This window comes from Palaemon carinicauda, chromosome 18, assembly GCF_036898095.1.
Source record: "Palaemon carinicauda isolate YSFRI2023 chromosome 18, ASM3689809v2, whole genome shotgun sequence".
NCBI classification, from domain to species: Eukaryota; Metazoa; Arthropoda; class Malacostraca; order Decapoda; family Palaemonidae; genus Palaemon; species Palaemon carinicauda.
The window spans coordinates 18,408,369-18,435,700 of record NC_090742.1 but is presented as its reverse complement, the minus strand read 5'-3'; the positions used below and the strand labels follow the sequence as shown (position 1 = coordinate 18,435,700).

General features: G+C 41.5%; 1 protein-coding gene across 1 annotated transcript in view; it reads right to left on the bottom strand.

The window, feature by feature from the left end:
• The window catches only part of LOC137657651 (uncharacterized), a 101,348-nt gene that overhangs the window by 38,573 nt on the left and 35,443 nt on the right, over nt 1-27,332 (bottom strand). Inside the window, exons 6-11 of the mRNA XM_068392052.1 lie at nt 23,513-23,648; nt 22,700-22,872; nt 22,043-22,236; nt 19,312-19,490; nt 18,654-18,831; nt 1,018-1,215 (exon numbers count right to left, since the gene is read on the bottom strand). Of these exons, the coding sequence (XP_068248153.1) occupies nt 1,018-1,215; nt 18,654-18,831; nt 19,312-19,490; nt 22,043-22,236; nt 22,700-22,872; nt 23,513-23,648 (1,058 nt within the window). The remainder of the gene's footprint in view (nt 1-1,017; nt 1,216-18,653; nt 18,832-19,311; nt 19,491-22,042; nt 22,237-22,699; nt 22,873-23,512; nt 23,649-27,332) is intronic.

The window sequence follows — 27,332 nt, the reverse complement described above, 5'->3', positions numbered from 1 at the left end:
TATTGATTTTAACTTGATTACAAAAGTGTTCAATACATACAAATTTCCGTAATGCAATGACATTAATATACATACGTTAATTAAAATCATTAATTATTATACAGTATAAATATAGTGTATACATATTTTTAATGCTTGACTGATTAGTTTTCAAAGAAGATGCCCCAGAGGGCATTTACTGCTCAAGAAGAACACTATACTCCTGGATTCAAAGCAGCGATGGATGGTTAGGGTAACATCTTGCAGTATAATTTTTTGTTTTCTCTGATTTCAATACATGTAATTTTTTTCTATATCTAATTGTAAGTCACATTAGTATAAAATATATTTAGTGCACCTCAGAAAATAGCAAACTTAATATGTTTTTAAACTGCATTCTAATAATTATGTCTCTTCATGTCTCCCCAGGTGAACATTGATTTTGAGTGGAAATACCACAGGTCATTTTAATTGGCCTGGCTTTATTTACAAGTCAGCCAACCCACGTGCACTCCAGTGTCGTAACAAGATCATACTAACTGCGAACTGAATACATAACAAGGAGTAAATGAAAAGCGACCTTTTCCTTAACTGGTTTCATTACCACTTTTTGCTGGAGGTTAAGCAGTACCTGCAGAATGAAGGATTGTAGTTCAAGCTCCTCCTTAATATTGGTAAGGTGCTAGGACAGAGGGTACTACTTGGCACAATTCCAATTAGCCATGCGTAATGATCATACCCTTCAAGTCATAAAGTATGGGAAGGGTTTCACAAGTATGCACAATGGTCAGTTTGTTATGGGGGTTTGAGTTGGCTAACCCTAGAGTACCCATATTTCGCAGTTTTTCAATCTTCGTAGTGGTCTCTTTTACCTAACACTGATGCTCTCATACAAAGACAGAGGGCTACCTATACTACCATTGATATAAAAATTGTCTTCTAAATCTTCTACACAAGAATTCAGTAATTTCAACAGCATTCTTTAAAAACTGCATCAACAATTATTTACAGTGACATTCAAAAGTTAGGATATATTACCAGAGTTGGAACGCGTGCATGAGGAGCAACATCCAGTAGAAATCCTCGGTGTGGAAGTGAGGGTTGGTCTCTTATGACTAGTGGTGGGACAATAATTTTTCCTCCACCTTCTTCACTGGAATGACATACACGTAGCAGCTGGACAAACGTCACAAGGCAACTATGCAGGCTATCTATTGATCCACATACCATATTCACCTGGAATTCATTAAGAATACTAAACATTTAAAATTCAACTTCAGAAACTTATGGGGGAAACAAAATTCATCAATTGAACTTTTTTTCAGACTGATATAAAACAAGATTTATAACAAGATTAAAAAATAATAAATAAGATACACTGTAATAAATGTACTTCCTATGTATATACATTAAAAGAAATTTAGTCTTTATCTTGTAAAATACAAAATAGGCAACATGGTGTAATTCCTTAAATTAAAATGTGACTGTCATAAATGGCTACAAAATTAAAAAGTAAAATAAATCTATAAAGGAGAGATCATAAACAGTACAGTGGAACCTCTACATACGAAGGTATCTACATCCGAATTTTCCAACATCCGAAGTAAAATTCGAGCAATTTTTCGACTCTACACCCGAATTTTATTTTGACACACGAAGTAAGCAATTTTCGTCGTACCAGTTGTATCCGAATTTTTCGACACGCGAAGTACAATTCGAACACGTTCCTACTCTACACCCAAATTTTTTTCGACACCCGAAGTAAACAATACCCGTACACGTAGATGGTACTCATAGCGCCGGATGTATTTTTTATTTCCGCCGATAGAAGGCAGCACTTCGACCTCAGAGGGACCCTCAATTAGCGTGGCTTGGGTCCTTCCTCTGTTCTCGTCGGCTTCGTGTGGTTGTGCCGTGTGCGTTCTGCTAATAACTGTGTTTTAATCGAGATTTTTTACCTTCATCCCTTTACGGTATTTTACGTAAATCATGGGTCCTAAAAGGCTTAGTTTCGCAAGTGGTAGTGGTAGTGGTGAGAAAAGGAAGAAGGAAATGCTTTCTTTAGAAGTAAAGCAAGGAATTATTGAAAAGCATGAGCGTGGCATCCGCGTGAGTGAACTTGCAAAAGAATATGGCCGAAACATGTCGACGATCTCGACAATCTTGAAACAGAAAGAGAGTGAAAGTGATTAAAATTAATCATCAAAAAGAAAAAAAGAAAATGTAAAAAAAAAATTTAAATATAAAAAATAAGAAAAAAAAAATAAGCTAGGTTAGGTTAAAGTTCACTTAGTGTAAGTTAGAATAAGTTACGGTAGTGCACGTAGTCACCCTCTCTACCTCCTCGCTGCCCGTCCGTCTCCTCTCTGCGTAGCAAGACAGACACCTGCACTGGACTTTTAAGGTAAAGTGACGCTAAAAACCCGTTTCTTATTTATTATTTCTTTATAAATATTCTCTTTTACATGTCTATTATCTAATTTAGTGTGCATTATTGTCATGTGTAATTATGTGTAGTAATTTATTTAGGAGTTATCATAGGTTTTTGGGCTCAACCACAGATTAATCCTATTTCAATGTATTCTTATGGGAAAATTAGTTTCGACAACCGAACATTTTCGACACCCGGTTGTGGAACGGATTAAATTCGTATGTAGAGGTACCACTGTACTATAATAATACTGTATACCAAAATACAAATAGTCTTTCACAACTATTCGTTGTTCAATAAATATAAAAGGGATTTTGACGTAGGAAAAATCTATTTCTGGGCGAAGGACCTGTGCCGCCCAGTGAATAAGCTCCATTTAGCACTTATTCTTAGGTAATTTACTGCTAAATATACCAGAGAAAAAATGTAAAGGAGTGCTAGGTTAACTAGCTCGCTCACCTATTGGTGTCGGTATAAAATTGGGCGTATATTCCAGAGGTCCCGCACTATTTAGATTAATCCACGACAGAGAACCCCAATAGAGGAGAGCCGTTCAACCTCACTCGGTACTACTACAATGCATCCGCTCAGAACCCAACTCCTTAGCACCCAAAGTTTGGGGACTCCAAGGGAGAGGAGCTGGGAGGGTTCACTGGGCGGCACAGGTCCTTCGCCCAGAAATAGATTTTTCCTACGTCAAAATCCCTTTTCTGGGCTCGAACCTGTGCCGCCCAGTGAATCTATACAAGAGAAAAATGTCACCAAACTTGCAAAATAAAGGAAAAAACATAAGCGTAAGAGAAAAACAGGATGCTTTAATCAGAGATGAGTACCAAAAAACAATTATAAGGGTATCTTAAATATGAACATAAATCCAATAAGGTAGGTATAATAATGCCGTGAGTGATAATATATACAGATACTCAGGAGCATAAAATTTACAAATATAATAACAGTATTCAGGTGCGCGACCAACGAATACAATAGGGTATAAATGAGGCAGGTAGGAGGGAGAGATAAAGAGTCAAGGCATTAACCTGTGTGTTACTCGTGAGTAACTACGCTCCCTGCGGCTACTGTAGAAAATTTTAGGGCTTCCAAATGTTTAAGGTAGTGTTTCTTGAACACTGACGGTGATTTCCACCCTGTATACCTGGAAAGGTCTGTAAAATTCATGTGGTGAAAGAAGTTCACCGAGGTGGCAACCGCCCTGATATCATGTGCAAGAGGAAAAGAGTCAGGGTTAGCTTGTTTAATAAAATACAAAATTTGTTGCCTGATCCCTTTAATAGTAATGGTACCGCCTTGTTCTCTAACGAATAGAGGCCCCGAGGAGTTAGAGGAGGTCCGGGATAGATAAGACCTAAGAGTAGTGACAGGGCACAGCGACGGATCTTGCGTGAGGGGAACAATTTTCCAGGAGGTCCATCTGTTTTGAGGGTCTTCATTCTTAGCCAAAAAGAATTTGTTAGGAGAAAGAAGGACCTCTCCTGAAGGCAGAAAGTCAATGTGACCCGGGTCTCTCGACAAGGCTGCCAATTCAGAAATTCTTGCCCCGGAAGCCAAGCTCACTAGGAAAAGTGTTTTCCTGAGAAGGGGCATATAACCACAAGAACTGTTAATGGTATCAGAAGCCAATTTGAGTACGTCATTAAGGAACCAGGTCACCGGGGTAGGACGAGTAACTGGTTTCAGTCTGGCACAAGCTTTCGGAATTGAAGCTAACAAAGAGTCGGTTAAGTCTATGTTAAAACCCACTAGGAAGATCTTTTTCAGAGCCGATTTAATAGTGGTGATAGTATTGGCTGCCAGACCTGATTCTAATAAAGATCTAAAGAAAGTGACTGTAAGGTTCAAGTTCATACAGTTCACGTCTGAGTCTATTAAAAATTTTGCCAACTTTTTAACTGCAGAGTCATACTGACGGATGGTGGAATCCCGTTTATCCGATTCTAGGAACAAGGTGTTTTGAGGATCAATATTGGCACCATGCATAGCCGCAAACTTCATAAAGTCCATAAAGTTAGGGCGCTCTGAATGTTTGAGAAAGCGTACACAACGCGTGTTTGTACTATCTGAGACAGAACCGGATTGGGTATCGGGCGAGGGTATAATCTCAACTCCCGCAGGAGAGGATACCAGTTGCTCTTGGGCCAGTTGGGTGCGACCAAGGCTACTTGTCCCTTGAAGGATCTCAGTTTGTCTAGAACTTTCAGCAAAAGATTCACCGGGGGAAAGAGATAAATCTTTTCCCAGTTGTCCCAATTCTGTGACATGGCGTCTGTGGCGTAAGCCTGAGGGTCTAGATTGGGAGCCACATATACTCTCAATTTGTGGTTGGATTCCGTGGCGAAGAGGTCCACTTGGAGACCGGGAACCTGAGAGAGAATCCACCGAAATGACTTTAGATCGAGTGACCATTCCGATTCTAGAGGGGAGGTCCGGGACAGGGCGTCTGCCACTACATTCCGGACTCCCGCCAGGTGGACAGCTGAAAGATGCCAACGGTTCGAGGCTGCTAGGGAGAATATGGCTACTAGAACATGGTTCAGAGGCCCTGACTTTGACCCGCCTCTGTTGAGGCAGCGGACCACCACTTCGCTGTCGAGGACCAGACGAAGGTGTTGTTTCTTGGGAAGAGCGGGACGTTTCAGGGTTAGAAGAACTGCCATGGCCTCTAGCACATTGATGTGAAAATGGCGGAACAAGGGAGTCCAAAGACCTTGAACTTTTTTGAGCTGAGAATAGCCGCCCCAACCTGATAGGGATGCGTCTGTGTGAATGATTAATTCCGGAGGCGGAAATCGAAGGGGAACTGACTTTGACAGACTGTTTGCTCTTGTCCAAGGAAGAAGTCTTTCCCGTAGAATGGGAGGAAGGCGGACTTTCCTGTCCCGGAGCTTCCGGTTCGCCCTCGAACGCCAGACACGATTGATATCTTTCAATTTTGCCTTCAGAAGAAGATCCGTCACTGAGGCAAACTGAAGGGACCCCAGAATCTTCTCTTGGAGTCGTCTGGAACTTACTTTGTCTTTGAGAAAGCGTTTGGTGTTCCTTGCAATCTCTAACCTCTTGGGTCTGGGAAGACACAGAGTATGAGATATAAGATCCCATTGCAGGCCGAGCCATTGGAACTTCGATTTTGGAAGAAGACGGGACTTCTTGAAGTTGATCTGGAAGCCTAGAGATTGAAGATAATGGATGACTTTGTGAGTGGCTTTTAGGCAATTTTGGGAGGTGTCTGACCAAATGAGCCAGTCGTCCAGATAGGCTACTACTTGAATCCCTTGATTCCTGAGTTCCTGAACAGCGACTTCTGCTAGCTTTGTGAAGATCCTTGGGGCAATGTTGAGCCCGAAAGGCATCACCTTGAAGGAGTAACTTTTGTCCCCTAAGCGAAAGCCTAGGTACGGACGGAAGTGTCTCGCTATCGGGACGTGATAGTAGGCGTCTGTAAGATCGATAGAGGTGGTGACGGCCCCACGGGGAAGTAAGGTCCGCACCTGCGAGACGGTAAGCATTCGAAACTTGTCGCATTGAATGGACAAGTTGAGAAGGGATAGATCTAGAATCACTCTTCTCTTGTCTGAATCCTTCTTCGGGACACTGAACAGCCGACCTTGAAACTTCAGATGTTTCGTTTCTTGTATGGCGTTCTTTTGTAAAAGATCCTGGACAAATTCGACCAGGTCCGGAGTGGAATGTTGACGAAATTTGTTCGGAGGAGGAGGTCCTTGAATCCAACTCCACCCTAGTCCCTTGGAGATGATACTGAACGCCCAAGGACTGAACCTCCATTTGTTGCGGAAGGCATAGAGCCTCCCCCCTACCTGCTGTACCTCAGTATTGGTTTGAGGAGTTGCCTCCACGTCCGCCTCGGAAGTTCTTTCCTCTGCGAAAGGCTCTTCCCCTGCCTTTGTTCTGGTTAGAGCCACGGTGGTAGCCTCTACCTCTACCATAACTCTGGGAAGAGCTATGAGCCTCGTAGGACTGGTTAAAGGCAGGGGAAGTGGCGGAGGCACCAGAAAGCTGGCTCTTAGGTAGCAGAACGGTGACATAGTCATCCGAAGGAGCCCGAGAGGTGGAAGGCTGTGCAGGGGCAACAGAAGATGGAGGAAGAGGCAGCCGGAAGTTGGATGAAGCACTCTGTTGTTGCCTGAACTGGGTGGAGGTATATGGTCTAAGCTTCTTCCTACCCCGGGCTTGATAATTTGCGGGGTCATACTTGCGTTTAGGGGTCAAACCCCAACGGGCTTTAAGGCTCTGATTAACCCTAGTGGCCTCCGCCAAGACTTCCTCTACGAGATCCTCGGGGAAGAGATTTGAACCCCAACAGGAGGACCGGATGAGTTTATTAGGTTCATGCCTAATCGTCGCCTCAGCTAGAACATGCTTGCGACATCTGCGTTTAGCAGTAGCGAAGTCATACAAGTCATAATACAAAGACTGTAACGTAGCCTTGTTGAGAGACTTAAAAATACTCTCCGTATCGTAAGTCAAGGCTATCGACTCCGTGGATGTGGCCAGGTTTAGAGTACGGCCCACACGTAGGCGGGAATCATATTCCTGTTTAATGAGGGATTCCGGGAGACGGGGAAGCTTCTCACTAAACAAGACTGAGGCACAGTCTGCTGCAAGCTTGCCGGAGGTAAAGGTGGTATGGACGTTGTCCCAACACTCAATACCTGAGGGAAGAAGGAGGGAGATTGGATCCACCTCTCGGATGGGAGGCAAGGGCTTCTCCTCCAGAGCATATTGAAAGGCAAGCTCTGCCACCTTATTGACGCATGGAGTCAAGGTGGTCTTGTCCATTAAGAACATCGTAAAGGAGCTTTTATAAGGCGTCAGCATGGTGTTAGTGCAGCCGATGTCATTCAAAAATCTGGCCCAAACAGATTGGGCTTGCTCCTTCGGGAAGATGACCGTCTCTTTGGGGACCTTGTCTAATCGGACTAAAGCTTCCTCGGTAAGTCTGGCATAACCATGAAATGGAAATGCCAGACCCGGAGGAAAGAATTCAAAGTCCTCTAGAGGACGAGTGCCAAGGCCCTCCAGAGTCAACATTCCGTCTGAGAACGGGGAATGAAGAGCCATCCGCCAGGGGTTGTTCTTGGCAAACGGCGGGAGCTTAGAGGCATCCGGTATGAGAGAGCTTTGGACTCTCTCCGGAGCTCCTTGCTCTAAAGCCCCAATTCTCTGACCGAAGTTAGAGAACATCGTGTCCATCCTCGACTGCATCTCCGAAACCAACTTTGCCTGCATCTCCGACACGATGCGAAGCATAGTTGATTCGGAAAGGCCCGGGCTAGCAGCAGGAGGGGCGGAAGGAACTCCCGGGTCATGAGACTTAGAGGAGGAACCAGAGGTCTTTGAAGACGGGTTCGTACCATGTTTAGAGCCATGAGAAGTCTTGTGAGGCTTGCGAGCTTTGGGTAAGGTCCTTGAAGTAGACTTATCCTTAGGGGGAACCGGGTATGAACGTTGAGACGAATCACGGTCCCCAGAAAATCCAAGAAAGGAAGAGCGATCAGAAGAAGAAGAAAGAGCGGGGCTGAGGATAGGAATCTCAGCGCCGGACACACCTGCCTCACTTACCACCCTACCTGTATCCGGCTCGTCTAGCAACATTGGTTCGACGTCCAGGTTCATGGAGGCAACATTGTCCTCCAGACCTCCGTGGGCGTCCGATGGATCTTGCTCTGGGTCGATGAGACCCGTTATAGTGGCATCAATGTGGGCAATGATGGGAGCTGCCACATGCCTAGCCACAGCAGCTGAAGACTTGGCGTTGGGGTAAACCATGGTGCAGTAGTCCTCAGATAGGACGTACGGCCGCTTAGACTTTACATTCCGGGCAAACCCACCAACCCACACCTTCAGTGTGGCCCGAGCCGCAGACTTTTGCTCCGGGGATGCCTGAAATAATAGTGGGAATTATAAAAGGGAGACTCCCAATGGTCCTTCAAGACCATAGATATCTTACTAATAGTAAATAAAATAAGAAGGCAATATAGCCAACGGGACTCACCGAGTCAGATCCAAGGGTAGTGATGAGGTCGAAGCAAATCACACAGTTATCCGGGTGCCATACCACAACGTCTTCCAGTTGAACCCCACAAGGGGCGTGAGATCGGCAGACGGAGTGGCCACAAGGCTGGTGCAGAACAGCTGCACAGGCCGGCGTCAGACAATGCACCATCTGTAAAAAGAATAGTATATGAGAAACTGTAATTCTCTTAAGTAGGGGCGGGTCTGGAGGACCCGGGCCTAACATAGGTCTAACACAAGATTAGAGCTTAACTGTACTATTCTGTAAGTGGCCTAACATAGGTCTAACACAAGAATAGAGCTTAACTGTACTATTCTTTTAAGTAGGGGCGGGTCCGGAGGACCCGGGCCTAACATAGGTCTAACACTAGATTAGAGCCTAACTGTACTAGTCTTTAATTAGGGGCGGGTCCGGAGGACCCGGGCCTAACATAGGTCTAACACAAGATTAGAGCTTAACTGTACTTTTTTTTTTTTTTTTTTTTTTTTTTTTTTTTTTTTTAGGGGCGGGTCCGGAGGACCCGGGCCTAACATAGGTCTAACGCAAGGTTAGAGCTTAACTGTAATAGTCTTACATAGGGGCGGGACCGGAGGTCCTGAGCCTAAACATAAGTCTAACTTGAAACTAAAGTATAACCATCCATTCCGGTCAAGCCGGGAGCATAAAAAAGGATGCAATAACAAGGAATTAAGACACATAGTGTCTGATTTCCCGGGGTGGGGTAGACCCCGGGCCGGGAAATAAAGGTATATTCAATACCAATTCCTTTAGGGACTCCGGGGTAGTGATCTGTCATATATAATCATCATAGGAAATGTTATAAAATAATAGGGGGGCGGAACTGTAACTAAGAACTGCCAATCGAACCCGGAGGGTTTCGTATAACATAAGCCAGAATGAAAAGTGAATATAAAATAGGGTACACCGGGATCCAACTCTGTAGACCGGTGGCCAACCAGACTAGACAGAGACTAAACCGCCGGGCCACCCGGAGGACAAAGTCCATAAACACTTAACTACCCCCTCTAAAAGGAGGGAAGGCAACGGTCCCTTAGTGGAGGGGGGAGAAGCCTAGCCTCCCACCTAGCTAGAGGGGGAGCGTGGGGGAGGATCACGTGATACGAGGCAGCAGGGCTACCAACTGACGATCCCCAATCAGACAGATCAAACGGAGTAATGGCACAAATATTCATTATAATAATAATAATAGCGTTAAATATATGAATAAACACATAGAAAATTTTTGGGCAAGGCATGCAACATAAATAATTAAATCACAAAAGACACACCTGATGGCTAAAATAACATTGCCGCCTTAGCACGGTCGGCAGCCATAGCGATACGTAAATGATATCGGCCCAAAAATTGAACCACGAGGATTCTAAACGCTAAATAATGAATATTCACAATAACAAATAATATTTGATAATAAAAATAATACACATAGTAACACCGCAAGTGAAAATTAAAAGCTCTCAAAAACAGGAGTACCAACTGTAGTGAAATCAAGCAAGATCGGTATGAACGAAGAGAATAACTCCTATAATATAAATATTAAACGATCTAGATTGCTCAAAACACAGTAAAATCCAGCTTGGTACTTAACTTAGACGGTGTCTCCTGGGAAACCGACGAAGAAGCCATAATTCACTAGAAAATATCCAAAAGCAAGAGCACCAGAAAAAAGCGGGTTACTTTGAACGTTGTGCTAAAAGGAGTTGGGTTCTGAGCGGATGCATTGTAGTAGTACCGAGTGAGGTTGAACGGCTCTCCTCTATTGGGGTTCTCTGTCGTGGATTAATCTAAATAGTGCGGGACCTCTGGAATATACGCCCAATTTTATACCGACACCAATAGGTGAGCGAGCTAGTTAACCTAGCACTCCTTTACATTTTTTCTCTGGTATATTTAGCAGTAAATTACCTAAGAATAAGTGCTAAATGGAGCTTATTCACTGGGCGGCACAGGTTCGAGCCCAGAAAGTACCATCATTTCATAATGTGTCTTTCTATTCTGAGCAAGATGACCATTGCCTGATTCAAATTACTGTTACTTATAATAACTAACAGTCACAGTGGATTATCACTATTATCAAGAAGCTGAACAGAACTATAGAGTCAAATTACAGAATCTTAAAAACTCATCTACATGATCTGTTGTAAAATTAGTAGAAAATTGGACCAAGACAACTTTGCAGATATTGGACAATCCGGTTGGGAGATAACCCAAAGGAACTGGTGAAAAATAACAGCCAAAACACAATGACCCCCTGGACCTAAGTATACTGTATGAAACACAATATAGGCAGTGTCCTATGTGGTGGTAGAGCTGGCAGGTAGACTGAGCTGGAAAAAGATCAAGTGCTTGATACCACTTGTTACCTTAATCATAAACTACTCATTGCTACAGAAAATGCCTGATCACTGAAGGAAAGCAGAGGAAGAGGATGATAGGATACTCCTCGTAAAAGAAGGATTTTGGTCTATGATAAAGATCAACTGGTGATACCACTTGTTACTGTACCTTAGTCATAAACCACTCATTGCTACAGCAAATGCATGATCACTGAGGCAAGCAGAGGGGGAGGATGATAGGATACTCCTCATAAAAAAAGGGTTTTGATCTATGATATGTAAGTTGTAACAAAATCTCATTTTGTGTTCATGCATTATTTTGGAAATGAAATTGTGGTCATATAAAACAGCTGACCTTCGTTTCACCAAACACCAGATACTTGCAGTAAATTCCATCATTAAGTTTGATCCTTATTTGCCATGAATATTTGATTTTAAAATAAGCCTTCTACAAGCCTTCTAGTCTTGAATTTCTGTACAATATCCTTCCTGCTGATATGGAGATAACAAAAATGATAGGCAAGTACAATGTATAAAGTGCACTGGTAAAATCTAAATGTTTAAAAATTATAAAAATAGGAAAATATTTTTTGAAATTTCCCTAGACGAAAGAGGAGATTGTGTAGAGAATAGTCCAGAATATTTGATGAATATGTAGGCAAAGGAAAAATTACCTGTAACTAGAGAGGGATTCAATGTAGTACTATCTGGCCAGTCAAGGGACCTATTAACTCTTTAGCAGTAGTATTTCAACGGGTGGATGGTACCTAGACCAACCTACTACCTATTAAATGTTCTTTGCCCTGTCCCTTTGAGCCCAGCAGGAGTAATTTTTATCTTCTTCTTTTCATTAGTTTCCTTTGGTGTCCTCTGACCTAGCTATCAAACTTTCTCAATGTTACATTACTTAAATTTTCTCCAGTCATTTAAGAACAAATCCATCAAGCAGCCCAGCAGGAGTAATTCTTATCTTCTTCTTTTCATTAGTTTCCTTTGGTGTCCTCTGACCTAGCTATCAAACTTTCTCAATGTTACATTACTTAAATTTTCTCCAGTCATTTAAGAACAAATCCATCAAGCAACTCTATTGAAAGTCTAAAAATATGATTTGATAACTTTGTTAAATCAAATAACAATAACAATAATAAAAACAGCAAGAGCAACAACTACAACAATATTTCTTATATTACCTCTGATATTTCCATCATCCACTATCAAAAGAATCACAGAACTGAGACCCTGAAACTTCCAAAGTAAAAGGGAGGAAAAATGATATTTTAATTATAAAATAAATTTTTGAATATACTTACCCGGTGAATATATAGCTGCAACTCTGTTGCTCGACAGACAAACTCTACGGAAAAAACTCGCCAGCGATCGCTACACAGGTTGCGGGTGTGCCCAACAGCGCCATCTGTCGACCAGATACCCAGCTCTTATGTAAACAAAGACTCAATTTTCTCCTCGTCCCACTGCGTCTCTATTGGGGAGGAAGGGAGGGTCATTTAATTTATATATTCACCGGGTAAGTATATTCAAAAATTTATTTTATAATTAAAATATCATTTTTAAATATTTAACTTAGCCGGTGAATATATAGCTGATTCACACCCAGGATGGTGGGTAGAGACCAGTAATATATGTTTACATTTTATGAGCTAAGAGTTTTTTATTTCATTTTAGAAGTTATCAAAATAACAAAAACAAAATAAATAGGTACCTGGTAAGGAAGTCGACTTGAACAATTACTCTGCCTTTTAAGTACGTCTTCCTTACGGAGCCTCGCGATCCTCTTAGGATGCTGATCGACCCCTAGGAGCTGAAGTATCAAGGGTTGCAACCCATACAACAGGACCTCATCAAACCCCTAATCTAGGCGCTCTCAAGAAATGACTTTGACCACCCGCCAAATCAACCAGGATGCGAAAGGCTTCTTAGCCTTCCGGACAACCCATAAAAAAAAAAAAACAACATTTCAAGAGACAGATTAAAAGGATAAGGAATTAGGGAATTGTAGTGGTTGAGCCCTCACCCACTACTGCACTCGCTGCTACGAATGGTCCCAATGTGTAGCAGTTCTCGTAAAGAGACTGGACATCTTCCAAGTAAAATGACGCGAACACTGACTTGCTTCTCCAATAGGTTGCGTCCATTATACTTTGCAGAGATATATTTTGCTTAAAGGCCACGGAAGTTGTTACAGCTCTAACTTCGTGCGTCTTCACCTTAAGCAAAGTTCGGTCTTCCTCACTCAGATGTGAATGAGCTTCTCGTATTAACAATCTGATAAAGTCTGACCAAGCATTCTTTGACATAGGCAAGGATGGTTTCTTAACTGAACACCATAAAGCTTCAGATTGGCCTCGTAAAGGTTTAGTACGCTTTAAATAGAACTTAAGAGCTCTAACAGGGCATAAGACTCTTTCTAGTTCATTGCCTACGATCTCCGATAAGCTGGGAATATCGAAAGATTTAGGCCAAGGCCGAGAAGGCAGCTCATTTTTGGCTAGAAAACCAAGTTGCAGCGAACAAGTGGCTTTTTCCGACGAAAATCCGATGTTCTTGCTGAAGGCATGAATCTCACTGACTCTTTTAGCCGAGGCTAAGCATACCAGGAAAAGAGTCTTAAGAGTGAGATCTTTCAGGGAGGCTGATTGTAACGACTCCAACCTGTCTGACATGAGGAATCTTAGTACCACGTCTAAATTCCATCCAGGGGTAGCCAAACGACGCTCCTTGGTGGTCTCAAAAGACTTAAGGAGGTCTTGCAGATCTTTATGTTTGGAAAGATCTAAGCCTCTATGCCGGAAGACCGATGCCAACATGCTTCTGTAGCCCTTGATAGTGGGAGCTGAAAGGGATCGTCCTTTTCTCAGGTATAAGAGAAAATCAGCTATTTGAGCTACAGAGGTACTGGTCGAGGATACAGAAACTGACTTGCACCAGTCTCGGAAGACTTCCCACTTCGATTGGTAGACTCTAAAGGAAGACGCTCTCCTTGCTCTAGCAATCGCACTGGCTGCTTCCTTCGAAAAGCCTCTAGCTCTCGAGAGTCTTTCGATAGTCTGAAGGCAGTCAGACGAAGAGCGTGGAGGCTTTGGAGTACCTTCTTTACGTGTGGCTGACGTAGAAGGTCTACCCTTAGAGGAAGACTTCTGGGAACGTCTACTAACCATCGAAGTATCTCGGTGAACCATTCTCTCGCGGGCCAGAGGGAAGCAACTAACGTCAACCTTGTCCCTTCGTGAGAGGCGAACTTCTGCAGTACCTTGTTGACAATCTTGAACGGTGGGAATGCGTAGAGATCCAGATGTGACCAATCTAGGAGGAAAGCATCTATATGTATTGCTGCTGGGTCCGGGACTGGAGAGCAATAGATTGGAAGCCTCTTGGTCAGCGAGGTTGCAAAGAGATCTATGGATGGTTTACCCCAAGTGGCCCAAAGTCTCTTGCACACATCCTTGTGGAGGGTCCATTCGGTTGGAATTACTTGCCCTTTCCGACTGAGACAATCTGCTATGACGTTCAAGTCGCCTTGGATGAACCTCGTTACTAGGGAGATGTCTTGACCTTTTGACCAGATGAGCAGGTCCCTTGTGATCTCGTACAACGTCAGTGAGTGGGTACCTCCTTGTTTGGAGATGTACGCCAAGGCCGTGGTGTTGTCCGAGTTAACTTCCACCACTTTGCCTCGAAGGAGAGACTTGAAGCTTTTCAAGGCCAGATGTACTGCCAACAGCTCCTTGCAGTTGATATGCATGCTCCTCTGACTCGAGTTCCACAGTCCTGAGCATTCCCGACCGTCTAGTGTCGCGCCCCAGCCCACGTCCGATACGTCCGAGAAGAGAACGTGGTTGGGAGTCTGAACAGCCAGGGGAAGACCCTCTCTTAGGTTGATATTGTCCTTCCACCAAGTCAGACAAGACTTTATCTTTTCGGAAACCGGGATCGAGACCGCTTCTAGCGTCTTGTCCTTTTTCCAGTGAAAAGCTAGATGGTATTGAAGAGGACGGAGGTGTAGTCTTCCTAGTGACACAAATTGTTCCACGGATGACAGCGTCCCTACCAGACTCATCCACAGCCTGACTGAGCAGCGTTCCTTCTTCAGCATCTTCTGGATGGATAGCAGGGCTTGATCTATTCTGGGGGCTGATCGTCTTGTTGTTCAGCAACGTCCTCATCAGAGGGTTCCTCATCCGAAAACTGATGAGGAAACGGCAACGGAGTGGGCAACGTCTGGCTCGCTGAGTCCGGTCGCACTGGTGCATGCGTGACGGAGCCGGACGCAACATCATGGAATTGCTGCACAGTCTGTGAACTGTCAACAACCATGGGTGCGCGAGGAAGCACAGCGTCAACCCGAGACTGTCTAGACCGTCTGGGTTGTGCAGTCAACACCCTACCGGGTTGCTGAGGTTGACGCACTGCGTCAAAACAAGTCACCTCTGCTGGTTGTTGAACGTCCTGAACGTCAACAACCACCTCCGAGCGTCGCTTAACGTCAACGTGCGGCTGGCAACCCACACTGGGTCGCATCGGTGGAGGAACCACCTCAACTGGCAGACGCGAGAAGGTTACCTCAGCGTCAACAGGGCGCACAACCGACCGGTTGGAAGGTTGTTGGCCAGAAGGTTCGGCAGCAACCTTCTCCGCATTAAAGTCCTCTATCAAGGACGCAAGCTTGGACTGCATGTCTTGCAGCAAAGCCCATTTAGGGTCTACGGGAGCAGGTGCGGCAACAGACGGGGTTAGCGACTGAGGCGGTACCGCTTTCCATCCCTGAAAGCCTTGTTTATGCATGACATAATTGTACAGCAAAACTTCAAAGGCTCGAAAACAGCTGTGAAGTTGACCTGTAAAAAACTTGGAGCGTCTCCTGGCCAGGCGCCAGGGAGAGTCTACGAGATTTGAGAAGTCTATCTGGGCAGAGGCATGAACTCCCAAGCCGAGAACTTCTCTCGTGTCATATCAGACTCTCGCTCTATAAGCCAGTTTAAAAGAAGGGAAAGCAAAGGCTGTATCCCCCAAACTCCTCCTGGTGATAAACCAGTCGCCTAGCCAACGTAAAGCTCTCTAGGAGAGCGAGAGAGCACTAGCTTAAAAACAACGGCTTTGAAGTAGCTAGGCCTAGTGTAAGCTCTGACGTTTAGGCGAACGAGGAGCAGCAGTTACAAAAAGATCCGGACAAAGATCCTTAAAAAAAAATCATCATGATTTAATTAAAGTCCATAGGGGGCTAAGCAGCTTTAGGCTCCTCTCCATCTGACAGAGCCCTCAAGGGAATATCAGTAGGAGGGGGAACAGCAACTTCCTCATCTACAGGAACCTTGTCCGATAAAAGCTGAGTCTCAAGCAAGGGAGAGACCTACCGTGGTGGCAATGCTTTACAAGCAGAGTCCACACTCACTGGTGCATTAGTAGCGGACCAGAACGCAACGTCATGTAACTGCTTGACAGTCTGTGAACTGTCAACAACTGAACTGTCAACCACAACAGGTGCGTGAGGACGCACAGCGTCCACTCGAGACTGCTTTGACTGCCTAGACTGAGCAGTCAAAACAACTCTAGAATGCGGAGGTTGACGCACAGCGTCAAAACAAGTCAACTCCGATTGTTAGCGAACGTCTAGAACGTCAACAGGAGCATCAGCAAGTGGCCTAACGTCCAAATGCGGCTGAAAATCCACACGAGACCGCATCGAGTGTGGTTCTAAACAACCTGACTGACGTGACTTAGCTACGCCAACGTCAACAGGAAGCACAAAGGAACGTTAGGTTGGCTGAAAGCCAGGATATCGATGAGATAAACGGCTAGACTCAACGGACTAATCGGCAGAATAGTCTTCCATAAGGGAGGCAAGCATATTCTGCATGTCTTGCCATACAACCCATTAAGGATCAACGGAAATGGTTGTGGTAAGAGACGAGGGTAACGTCTGTGACCGCAACACTTTGCCAACAAAAAAGACTCTCGGAGTCTGTGTTACGCTTTTGTTAGGCGGCGAGCAGTTATCCGATGACTGCATAGGGTCAGAGCTGTCCTAATGGCTGTAACCAGGACGCTGGACCTGTCCTGAAAGGACTGACTTTCGCTTAAGGGCTTCGAAACCTTGTGACAGGTTTCTTATGCGAAAAGCCTTCGGATGACGAGGAGAAAAAACGTCTCTCTCGTCTTATGGTAGGGGAGATCTTGGTAAGATACACCCGATACCATAGAGGGAAACGTCTGTTCGTTGATCAAGGCCTCTCGAACCCATAAGTCGTTCGACATTACTTCTCCCCTGGGCTTGGGAGCTTGCAAGAGGTCCCGGACTAGGTGAACGACAGGCACGAACAGACGAACCCTCGGACGCAACACTGTAACACTTTGCGCATATCACTTTATCACTTCGATTTTCTGTTTTGCACTTATTTCACTGAAATCGAAACTTTTACTGATTTCTACCTGAAACACGCAATTCTACCCTTCATTAAAAGGTAGTAATTGCGAAATCAGTCGTATAATGCAAGCTCATTAATACCAGCAAAAAACAGAAAACATATTTTAAGATAAAAAATTCAGTGGCTGGGAAAGAGACTAAACACTAGTTCATATAAACTACGTTTTCAATCTCTCACCGCACATAGCCTGGGGACGAGAATAAAAAACTAAAAACGTTTTATCCTTCCTCCCCGTACAGAGACTAGGGACGAGAGTAACTCGAGAACAACGTTACCCGCTTGAACGGAACGTTTTCTCTCCTCTCTCTCCCTCCGTCTCTATCTCTCTCTCTCTTTCTCACTTGATTTCGCACCTAAGAGAAGAGCCCAATAATATTTCGTCAAAAAAACATGTTATTTGACTAAAGGAAAAAACTGAAAGGTTTTTCAAATAAAAAGTTCCTTTAAAATAGAATTTAAAACATTTAAGCTAAGAAAGAATGAACAAAACGTCAGAATCGATTTACTCTTACTGCAAAGTGAAACCGTGATACACTCTCTCTCTATCGTAACGATAGAGCGCATGTTAAACGTCCTGAACGTCAACAACTGCGTAGCATAAATAAACTAAACGTTAGTTCATCTTTGAAAACAGTTTTAAATCCTTAGCTCTTTAAAAGCTATTTACGATATAAAGGGCTCAACGTTGATTAACTTCGGTTTCCAAGTTAGGACCGCCTACTCTCAGGAAAGGTCGCATATAAACAAAATATTAAAATTTATTTTTATATGTTTATAATAAATGGAAAGTTAATCGAAGAGGCCTAATAAAGGCGGAGAGATATAAAATATATAGAGGAAAATCTATAAATAATTTATAACGTGATAAGATAATTACTAAAAGCCTAAACACACTTCCGTCTAAGGGAAGGGTCGGCCATTTAAAAGTGAAAGAAAGTCCATACTCTCTTTGTCACCATAATTAAATCTATACAAAACGAGTTCAAGATTTAAGATGAAGATAAAACACCTGCATTGCGAAAGCTCAAAACCAGAATATAGTACTTCACCAATATGATGTGAAAAACTCCAGTTTAGCAACAGCGAGTAAAGTACGTCTTGTCGACACGTCGACAGAGAGAAAATTGAGTCTTTGTTTACATAAGAGCTGGGTATCTGGTCGACAGATGGCGCTCTTGGGCACACCCGCAACCTGTGTAGCGATCGCTGGCGAGTTTTTACCGTAGAGTTGTCTGTCGGGCAACAGAGTTGCAGCTATATATTCACCGGCTAAGTTAAATATTTAAAAAGGATGGTTGCAGTAGGATACAACTATTATACATACTGATGTATCAATAATTACATCCAACACTAAAATCTTTCACAATGAACTTAATAAATTTACAACAAAGAAACATTACCTTTTTATTTAGGATGCTTAGTATATACTGGTGAGGATGTGTGGTGAGAGACGGGTCAACGATGCAGGTAAACGTATGATCGCTTGGAGAATCATGACTTCCAACGACACCTCCAAGACTTACTTGACATCCCACCTCTTCCAACCACAATTTGTGCACGTCCCAAACATCAACAATCCTAGAAATTTCAGGTAACTAGATGTCTAGCATGAAGGGTATTTAAATACAGTCCTTAAATAAAGAGTTCTATAACGCAAGCAAAAAATGGCTTAACAACTTGAAAAATAAAGCAAAATATAGTAGCAAAGCAAATGATCTGATGCAGAGGAACATACTTCATAGACAAGTACATATCTATTTACAAATGAAGCAATCAGACATATTAAATTGTTTGATATAAATTATTCAATAAGGGAAAACAGAGGTAAACTGTCAGTAAAACCTTAACCTTACAAAATGCTTTTTCTGTAATAGCTGGTCTTTAAAAATATAGATTAATAACCAACCTAAAAATATAACAACAAGCATTATGACCAGGCCTTATTTCTAGAAAGAAATCCACCACGAGTTACAGGAAACTCCTATGCATTTAACAAATGTTATTAAAAGCATGACTCCATACTCTTTGCAAAGTCAAGTAAAATACTGGAATTCTTACTTATGTATAGGTTCAACTCCAGAAACAACTGCAAGTGTAGCATGAGATGGAGGAATCCAACTTGGCCCTTCAATTTCAGTGATACGAGATGGCTGGGGCCACAAGGAATGCAAGGCTGAATGTGTCACTAGTGGTCGTGGAGGTGCTGTTAACTGTGTTGAAGCCAGTCTTTCACAAACCTTAGAAAGATATTAAGAGATTATCACCACAGTAATAAATGGGAATTTGATCCATTCAAAAATTCACTAAGAACTACATACAGAAAATATGAGGCTACAGCATTTGGCTACTGATATTTCAGTTTTAGAGAATATCTTCATGACAAACTTGGGACCTCTTTACGATTGTATTCAAAATATTTCTTGAAAAAAGAAAAAATTCAGCAACTGAATTTCATGGCCTAAGAATTTATTTTAATTATTATGTAGTTTAATTTTTTATACTATTAGTAATTCCTTTCTGATTTGTGGTAGTTACACATCCATTATCAAAATATAAAAAAAAATAATAGTATAGATATACACAATGAATATGAATCACAAAAACCAATTAAATGCAAAGTTGGTCACAAAAAGCTAGAGAATAACACATTTCAAAATTTTTCTACCTAAAAAAAATTCAATTGCGTCAGATTTTTTACAAAAGCATATCTTTTTGTAAATACAGTAAATTAGTAAACACTGCAATTCAACGAGTAACTCCCATATTTCAAGAAGAAAAAAAAGTGCAAGAATTACATTATAAAGATTAGCCACCATGAACTGTCATTTGATAAGGAAGTAGTTTAGTAAAAGATGAAATAAAATAAATACAAATTTTTGTCAAAGATATAAGCTCTCCTTTCCTTTACTTATCTTGGTAATTTGACATTTACTGACATACTCTTCAGCATCTTATTCCTTTTAGTCACAAAATGGAAACGGGCAAGGTCCTATAACCAGCTTCTAAAATTTCAAATATTTACCTATGGGTGGGTAGCTTTTATCTCTTCACAACAAATTTTTTTTTTACTATTAATAGTTTTTTTTACAAATTCACAAACAAATCTCCAGAGAATTTTAAGAGCTGCACTAACTGTTAATATAATTACATTTAAAAACTCAAACGAATAGTAGAAAATAGAAAATATTTTAATATTACAGACAAACTTTTGTTTCACAGAAAAAACACCAAATTTTCTAAAATCTACGTTTCCAGCGATTCAACAATTATCAATGCATAGCTTCAAAGGAGTTAAGAGGATGAGAGAAATAATTTATAACGGATTCTCCCGGCTTCACCTACCAGCCTGCTAACTTTTCTTGCATTCACAAACTCAAAACTGCTGGGACTCATTGAAGACTAGGTAAAGAGCATAAACATTATAATTATTTCATATATGAAGCATGAAAAGTCTCAGAAATTTTATACTTGTTCAGATATAGGGAAACTCTTGTGTTCCACAGAAGCAAAATAGCTATTAAAGTTAGAGGCAGTTAGAGCCTTAGAAACTTGACCCTTTGGATGAACTGGCTGTAGTAATAACTTGGTTCAACTTAGAACCTTCAAGACACCAAACCTTAACAAGGGATCCTAGGTCTTTACAATTTTCTTGGTCACAGGTGCTCTGACTTCTGTCAATCATTTTGCTGGTCCTTTGATTTCTTTTAGATCCCTATTTATCAAAGACCATCAAGATAGTATTCTGTCATCAATTATCAGGATGCCATTAGTTATTGAAACAGCCATTTAATGTGTTATGATCTCAGTCCTTAAATTTATTAAAGCCACCATTGGGACAACAAAACAATGCAAAAGGAAAATTATGTTGAGGTACTCAGACACAAAGTGAAATAAAATAATATGAAAGGCACAACAAAATGATGATCTCAAAATAATGAAATGTGGGTGATATTAATCATCATCATCATCATCATCATCATCATCATCATCATCACCACCACCTCCTCCTATGCCTATTGATGCAAAGGGTCTTTGTTAGATATTGCCAGTTGTTTCTATCTTGAGCTTTTAATTCAATACTTCTCCATCCATCATCTACGTCGTGCTTCACAGTTCCCAGCCATGCAGGCCTGGTGTTAATAGGGCTAAAAATTCTATAAACAATCTGTATACACTAATGAAGTAAAATAATATCCTCAACATTAGATATTCATAAATATACAAAGAAAATCAAAGGAAACATTACTAATAGTCAGTAAACCTGTGAAGAGAATTCACTTAACCAGTGGAATTTTTCTTCAATTGTGAAAAAGAAGTAAGCTTTCCTCATTATACTACAGAAAGTTCCATTCATCCCTTATAAGAGCTCGTTTTTTTTGTAAAACAAACAACTTCCATTCATAGAAAACATTAAAGAATTAAATTAAGTTAATAACTTATATTGTGTGGTGATAAAAAATGTGCAGATGACATTAACTTCCATACAAATAAATTTTTTTGGTGGGTTTGTCTATCTTTAAACCACTTGGCTTACCCATGGCTGGCTATAACTGGTAACATTAAAGAGTACTTACGGTTTAAGCGTTAATAAACAAATATGAAAGGTCGTAATAAGTATTTGAAATCTTAGACATCATACGTTTATAGTTCCTATTTTATCTTTAGCACCTCAAAATAAATATCGCTTTCAAAAGTGATTGAAAAGAAACAATTATATAGTAAAATAAAACAATCACAATACAGAAATAATATTATAGCAATTACTCTTGCAATTTGATCAACACTTTACCTGTTCCATACAAGGACTCATTTCCAGGGAAGATGAAGACTGTAAAGGGGAACGTGGCAACGATGACTCTACGGACGTTTTTCTTAGCAATGTGTCACCAACACTTCCAGGATCCCCACTTGTTATAACACTGTCTGTTCCCATACTCACAAGTGATTCCATTGAGCCTGATACTACCCGAGATTTAACGAGTTCTGCAAGTTAAGAATATTGTTAACTCACTCAGTTCTTTAATAGAACACTACAATAACGTAGGCATGGTTTGAGCATGATAAAGAATTGATAAGGTTAACACATGACATACAATCAATATTCTTTGTTCATATAGTTTTGCTTATTTTGGGGAAAGAAAAGTCATTCTAAAACACAAAGAAATAGAAAAAAAACCTCTAGTATAAAATACTTTTTCCTGTAAGAACAAGTAAATATGACATCAGTACCACATTTTCAGTTAAACCCTTTACAGTAATTATTATAAGATCACAAGTCCAATACACAGATTTGCAAGATATCTCTTCCCTCAAATAAAATTCAACTGTTATTTATGTAATACAAAACATGCCCAAACAGATATAAATACAGATCTTTTTCTTTACAAATTGCTTTTCTTTTACCAGCAATTAGGTACCATAGCCTATCGGCACTGATATACAATACCTTGGGTAGTCAATGACCGTCGAGAAATGAGAGGAGAGACACTTCCATTACATGTAGAAGAGCCATTTACTTGAGAATCCTTATTATTGATTAATGATGCATACTCTTCCATAAAATTGTGTAACTGGGGATTTCTTGATGCCAGTTCATAAGCAGTTTTTCCTTTGTGCCGTCTGAAAATAAATGGCAGTTTTATATCAAACGGCTGAGTTCCTCCCACCCTCTGTTTACATCATCACAATATATCTTCTTCTTGACAATTCAGTTAGCTAAAAGTATAATGACAAGGCTAAACTTTCCAGGTCACAAAGAAACAGAAATCATTCATGAGGAATGATTTATAAGATAACTTCTCCAAGAAAGCTCAGAAAATAAGTTCAAACTTCAATTGGATTTTGTTTAATTACAAAGATTATCAAAATGATCTCCATATATGGTAAAGATCACATTTTAAGTAACGACAATTTCAATACTATGGTATACAATACCATAAATGACAATTTTTCTTTGCATAATAATGAAAAATGTACTCTAATTCATATGTATAATTAGTCCCAAATGAGAAACAATCTTCTACACAACATTTTTTTTTATAGTAAATACCAGCTCCCTTATACTTGCCGATTTTCTAGGAAGCATAATTTTCTCCTACAGAAAAAACCTAGTTTCAATGAGAACCTCCCACATTCCATGCAGTCACTAAAACTTAGTAAATATGATAGTGTCTCTTAATATTAACCTGGACAATACTAAACTATAAGTATTTTATGTACCTAAGAGAATAAAAAATTAAAGTACAACAGAGCTACCTACCCTTTGTAGCACTGGATGTGGGGATTAGCTCCATTTTCCAACAATATTCTTATGATATCTTCATCGCCTCGAGCTACAGCATCATGCAAAGGGGTGGCACCATCGCTATTGGCTGCATTTACATCGGCTCCTCGAGCTTCAAGAAGAAATTATAAATGAATGACTTGGAATATAAAAAATGTCTTGAGTACTTAACTATAGACTGCAAAAGGCATTACACTTTTTAGACTTTCCTTTTATAAAAATAATTTTTAAAAAATATTTTGCATCCATGAAAAGAATGTTATCAGTCATTCATTATTTCATAATGAACTATGTTAATTACCATGAATAAAAACAAAGATCTAAATTCATTTCAAGCAACTGACACACACACCCAAATTTACACATGCATGGTACAGTGCCCAGATATCTCCTGTGCAGGTCCTCATGAAAAGCCTTTTGCTCCGAGATGCTGCAAAGCCTAAAACCGTGATGTTCCGGCAACTTTAAGGATTGGTGGTAACTCTGAAGATGCGGGTGACAGAGGTGTGGGGAACCCTGGGGTAGTTCTCTTTGGACCTCGAGTAGCAGCCCTAACAGATCAGGATACCACTCCATATGTGACCATCTGGGAGCCAACAGATAGTCACGTAATCAACACTTGGTTGATTAACAGATGGATCAGCCTGAACATGAGATAAAACATACACATCCAGGTGATCCCATAGGTCAGGAATGAGGGAGCTTTCTGTTTAGCCACGTGGCAAACAGGTCAATCCCAGGAGAACCCCACAGGGAAAGAAGGCAAGAGTGTAGGGACCACTCTGTACCTGCAACCTTCCCCTGGCTGACAATTCTAGTGGGGAATACTGGCCAAATATGCATAAGCTTCGTCAGCTCATAAGACTGCACCCCCTTGCTTGTTGACACAAGCCACTATGATGATGATGTCATACATCAACACTAACGAGTGCCTCCTCAAACACTCTTGGAATGCTTGCAGCACTAGAAAGGCTTCTTGCATTTCCAGGATGTTGAAGCGCAGATGCATTTCTATACCTGACCACACTCCTGAGAAGACCAGGTCATTCAATACATCTGAGAACAGTTGCATGTCACGAGGTGGAGAGTCAAGTGGGACTCCCCTTGTGAGGTTGTCCCTCATTTAGCCACCAAGAAAGATTGCCCCAAGCTTCCTGCCCCACTGGAACAGGAAGGGAGATCCCTGGCAGCTGACCAGTGATCCTTCAAACACCACTGAAGACATCCATGGTGGAGGCATTCATGAGGAGAGTGTTTCTCCAGCGAGGACAGGAGGCAGAGAAGATTCTGCTTGTGCTGAGCTTGGATTTATGTTTAGAAACGGTCATGCTACCTCCTTGAGCTTGCTGATGTGATCGTCTGATGGAAACTCTCGCTACAGTTGTGTCTATCAGTATGCCCAAATACTTCAACCTCTGCTGAGGTATGAGATTCAACTTCTCCCATTTTATCAAAATTCCCAGATCTTAACAAAATGCGATAAGCCAATCTCGATCCTAAAGCAACTACCTCACAGAGGAGGCAGGATCAGCCAATTGTTAAGATATATCAACATATGTACAATAGCCATTGTGAATGGGCCCAAGGACCAAGCACCTACCAAGGGGAAGACCCAAGGAGCAATACACAATCTGATGCAATGCAAAGAGTCTTGAATTAGTGATTCCAGGTAAAGTGCTCGAAAACAAAATCCTCGAAATCAATTGCACAAAAATTTATTTCTTGAACTATCAATTCCTCGAAAGACAGATTGCTCGAAAGCCGGAATTCATTCTTTAAACGTCCATTAAAAATACTTAAGCTTTAAACCCCATTGCTAAATACCTTTAACTAAGTCGTTAATAACTTTATTTTCTAAGCCTCATTTTTATTCACCAAAAGTACATAAGTGTTAAAAACAATTGATAAGTACCATATCTCAGCCGTTAAAGATTCAGTTTTCTAAACCTTATTTTTAATTTTGTTTCTTTTTCATCATTATTTCTGGAAAACTCGAACCATCAAGATGGATTTAAGTTTTGTAGATAGTAAAAAAAGGAAAGAAGAATTTATGTTTAGATGGCTACTTTTATATAAAAGATAACTCAGAGAGCAATAAGATATATTGGAAATGTGAAATTTCTTATAAAAGAAAATGCTATGCTCGTGTCATTACTGTCGGTTTTAGCATCATGAAACAAAGTGGAAATCATATTATGCAGGAATTGCACATGGAATTGAAGCTGCTAAAGCAATAGAGAAGGTAAAAGAAAATGCTCGTAAACAAAATGTTTGAATTCATTATGCGTTCGAGCAATCTATCTTTCGAGGAATTGATAGTTTGAGAAATAATTTTTCGAGCAATTGATTTCAAGGATTTTGTTTTCGAGCAATTAATTTCGACCAATTTACCAGACACCTGAATTAGTACACCGTACCATGAGAAAAGTGGAGGTATTTTTGAGAGGGCTGATGCACAGGCACTTGAAAGTCTGAGTCTTTTAGGTCCACCAATAGAATAGTGTCCCTCTCAGATAGAATTCAACACAAAACGTACTATTTCCATTCTGAACTTTGTTTGATAACCTAACTTTTTCAGAGGACAAAGGTTAATGACCAGTCCCCAGGCACCAGTTGACTTCTCCACCAAAAAGTGTCGACTATTAAAGCCTGGGGACTCATCTCGAACGTCTTTGAGCATGTTCTTCTCCAACATTCATAATAACTCTGTCCTCAAGGACAGGGCTTTCGGCAATACTGGATGATCGGATGAGAACTCTCTAGGTGAGGGCCGACATTTCTGAAAGGGTAGTAACCATCCCAAAGGACACTTACAATCCACGGTTTAGCCCTGTGTCTCTGCCCGATTTCCCAATGATGAGACAAGTATCCCCCTACTCTCGGCAGCAGGAAAGGGGGAATGCTCGGATATGTTTCCCACTCCCTCCCTTCTTCATGCCACGAGACACTGGTAAACGGTCCTTCAGCCACCAACACTTAGTCCTTCATTGCTTAAGAGTGTGCCATCCTCTCAATTTGCACTAACAAAGGAAGGAGCATCTATCATCCAGGTAGGAAGGGTGATGGAGGGCACCAAAGCTAATCCATCAACCTGGGAACAGAAAGGGTATGGGGCTGTACACTCATCTCCCTCCTGGCTACAGGGGTAACCAGGAATACCTGCGCCACGGCCCCGGTGGGAGGAAACACTGGGCCAGAAGCCACTACGGTGTATCCACACCCACCCACTCTGAGATGGTGACATAAGCACCCCTTTCCTCATGATTGGACTTTCTGGACTTCTTAAATGTTTGTAAAGTCACAACAATACTACCGTACTCATTGTGGTAGAAAACTAACGTGAGGTGCTTCCGATATGACAAGGAGCAGAGCTGCTTAACCGTGCTCACCACCTGTTGGTAACTATCTCATTAATAAATTCAATGGCTGTTCCAGCTCCTCTAAAAACATATATGACAAATTCGGAGATAATTTGTATTTTTCCTAACCATACAAACCTTAGCTATTTACATTGGGTTTACCTTTCGGCGTAGCTGAAATGGCGAGCCATTAGAATTTAACGAGGGTGTATTACCCCCGCGCTAGTTAGCAGGGGGGTAGGGGAGTGGTAGCTAGCTACCCCTCCCCCCCCTCACACACCGGTGAACTGCTTCACTTCACTTAGAGGTAGGACTTGTCTTGGGGGACAGGGCTGGCGGGCAAATATGTGTAAATAGCTAAGGTTTGTATGGTTAGGAAAAATACAAATTATCTCCGAACTTGTCATTTGTTCCGTAACCGAAATACAAACCACGCT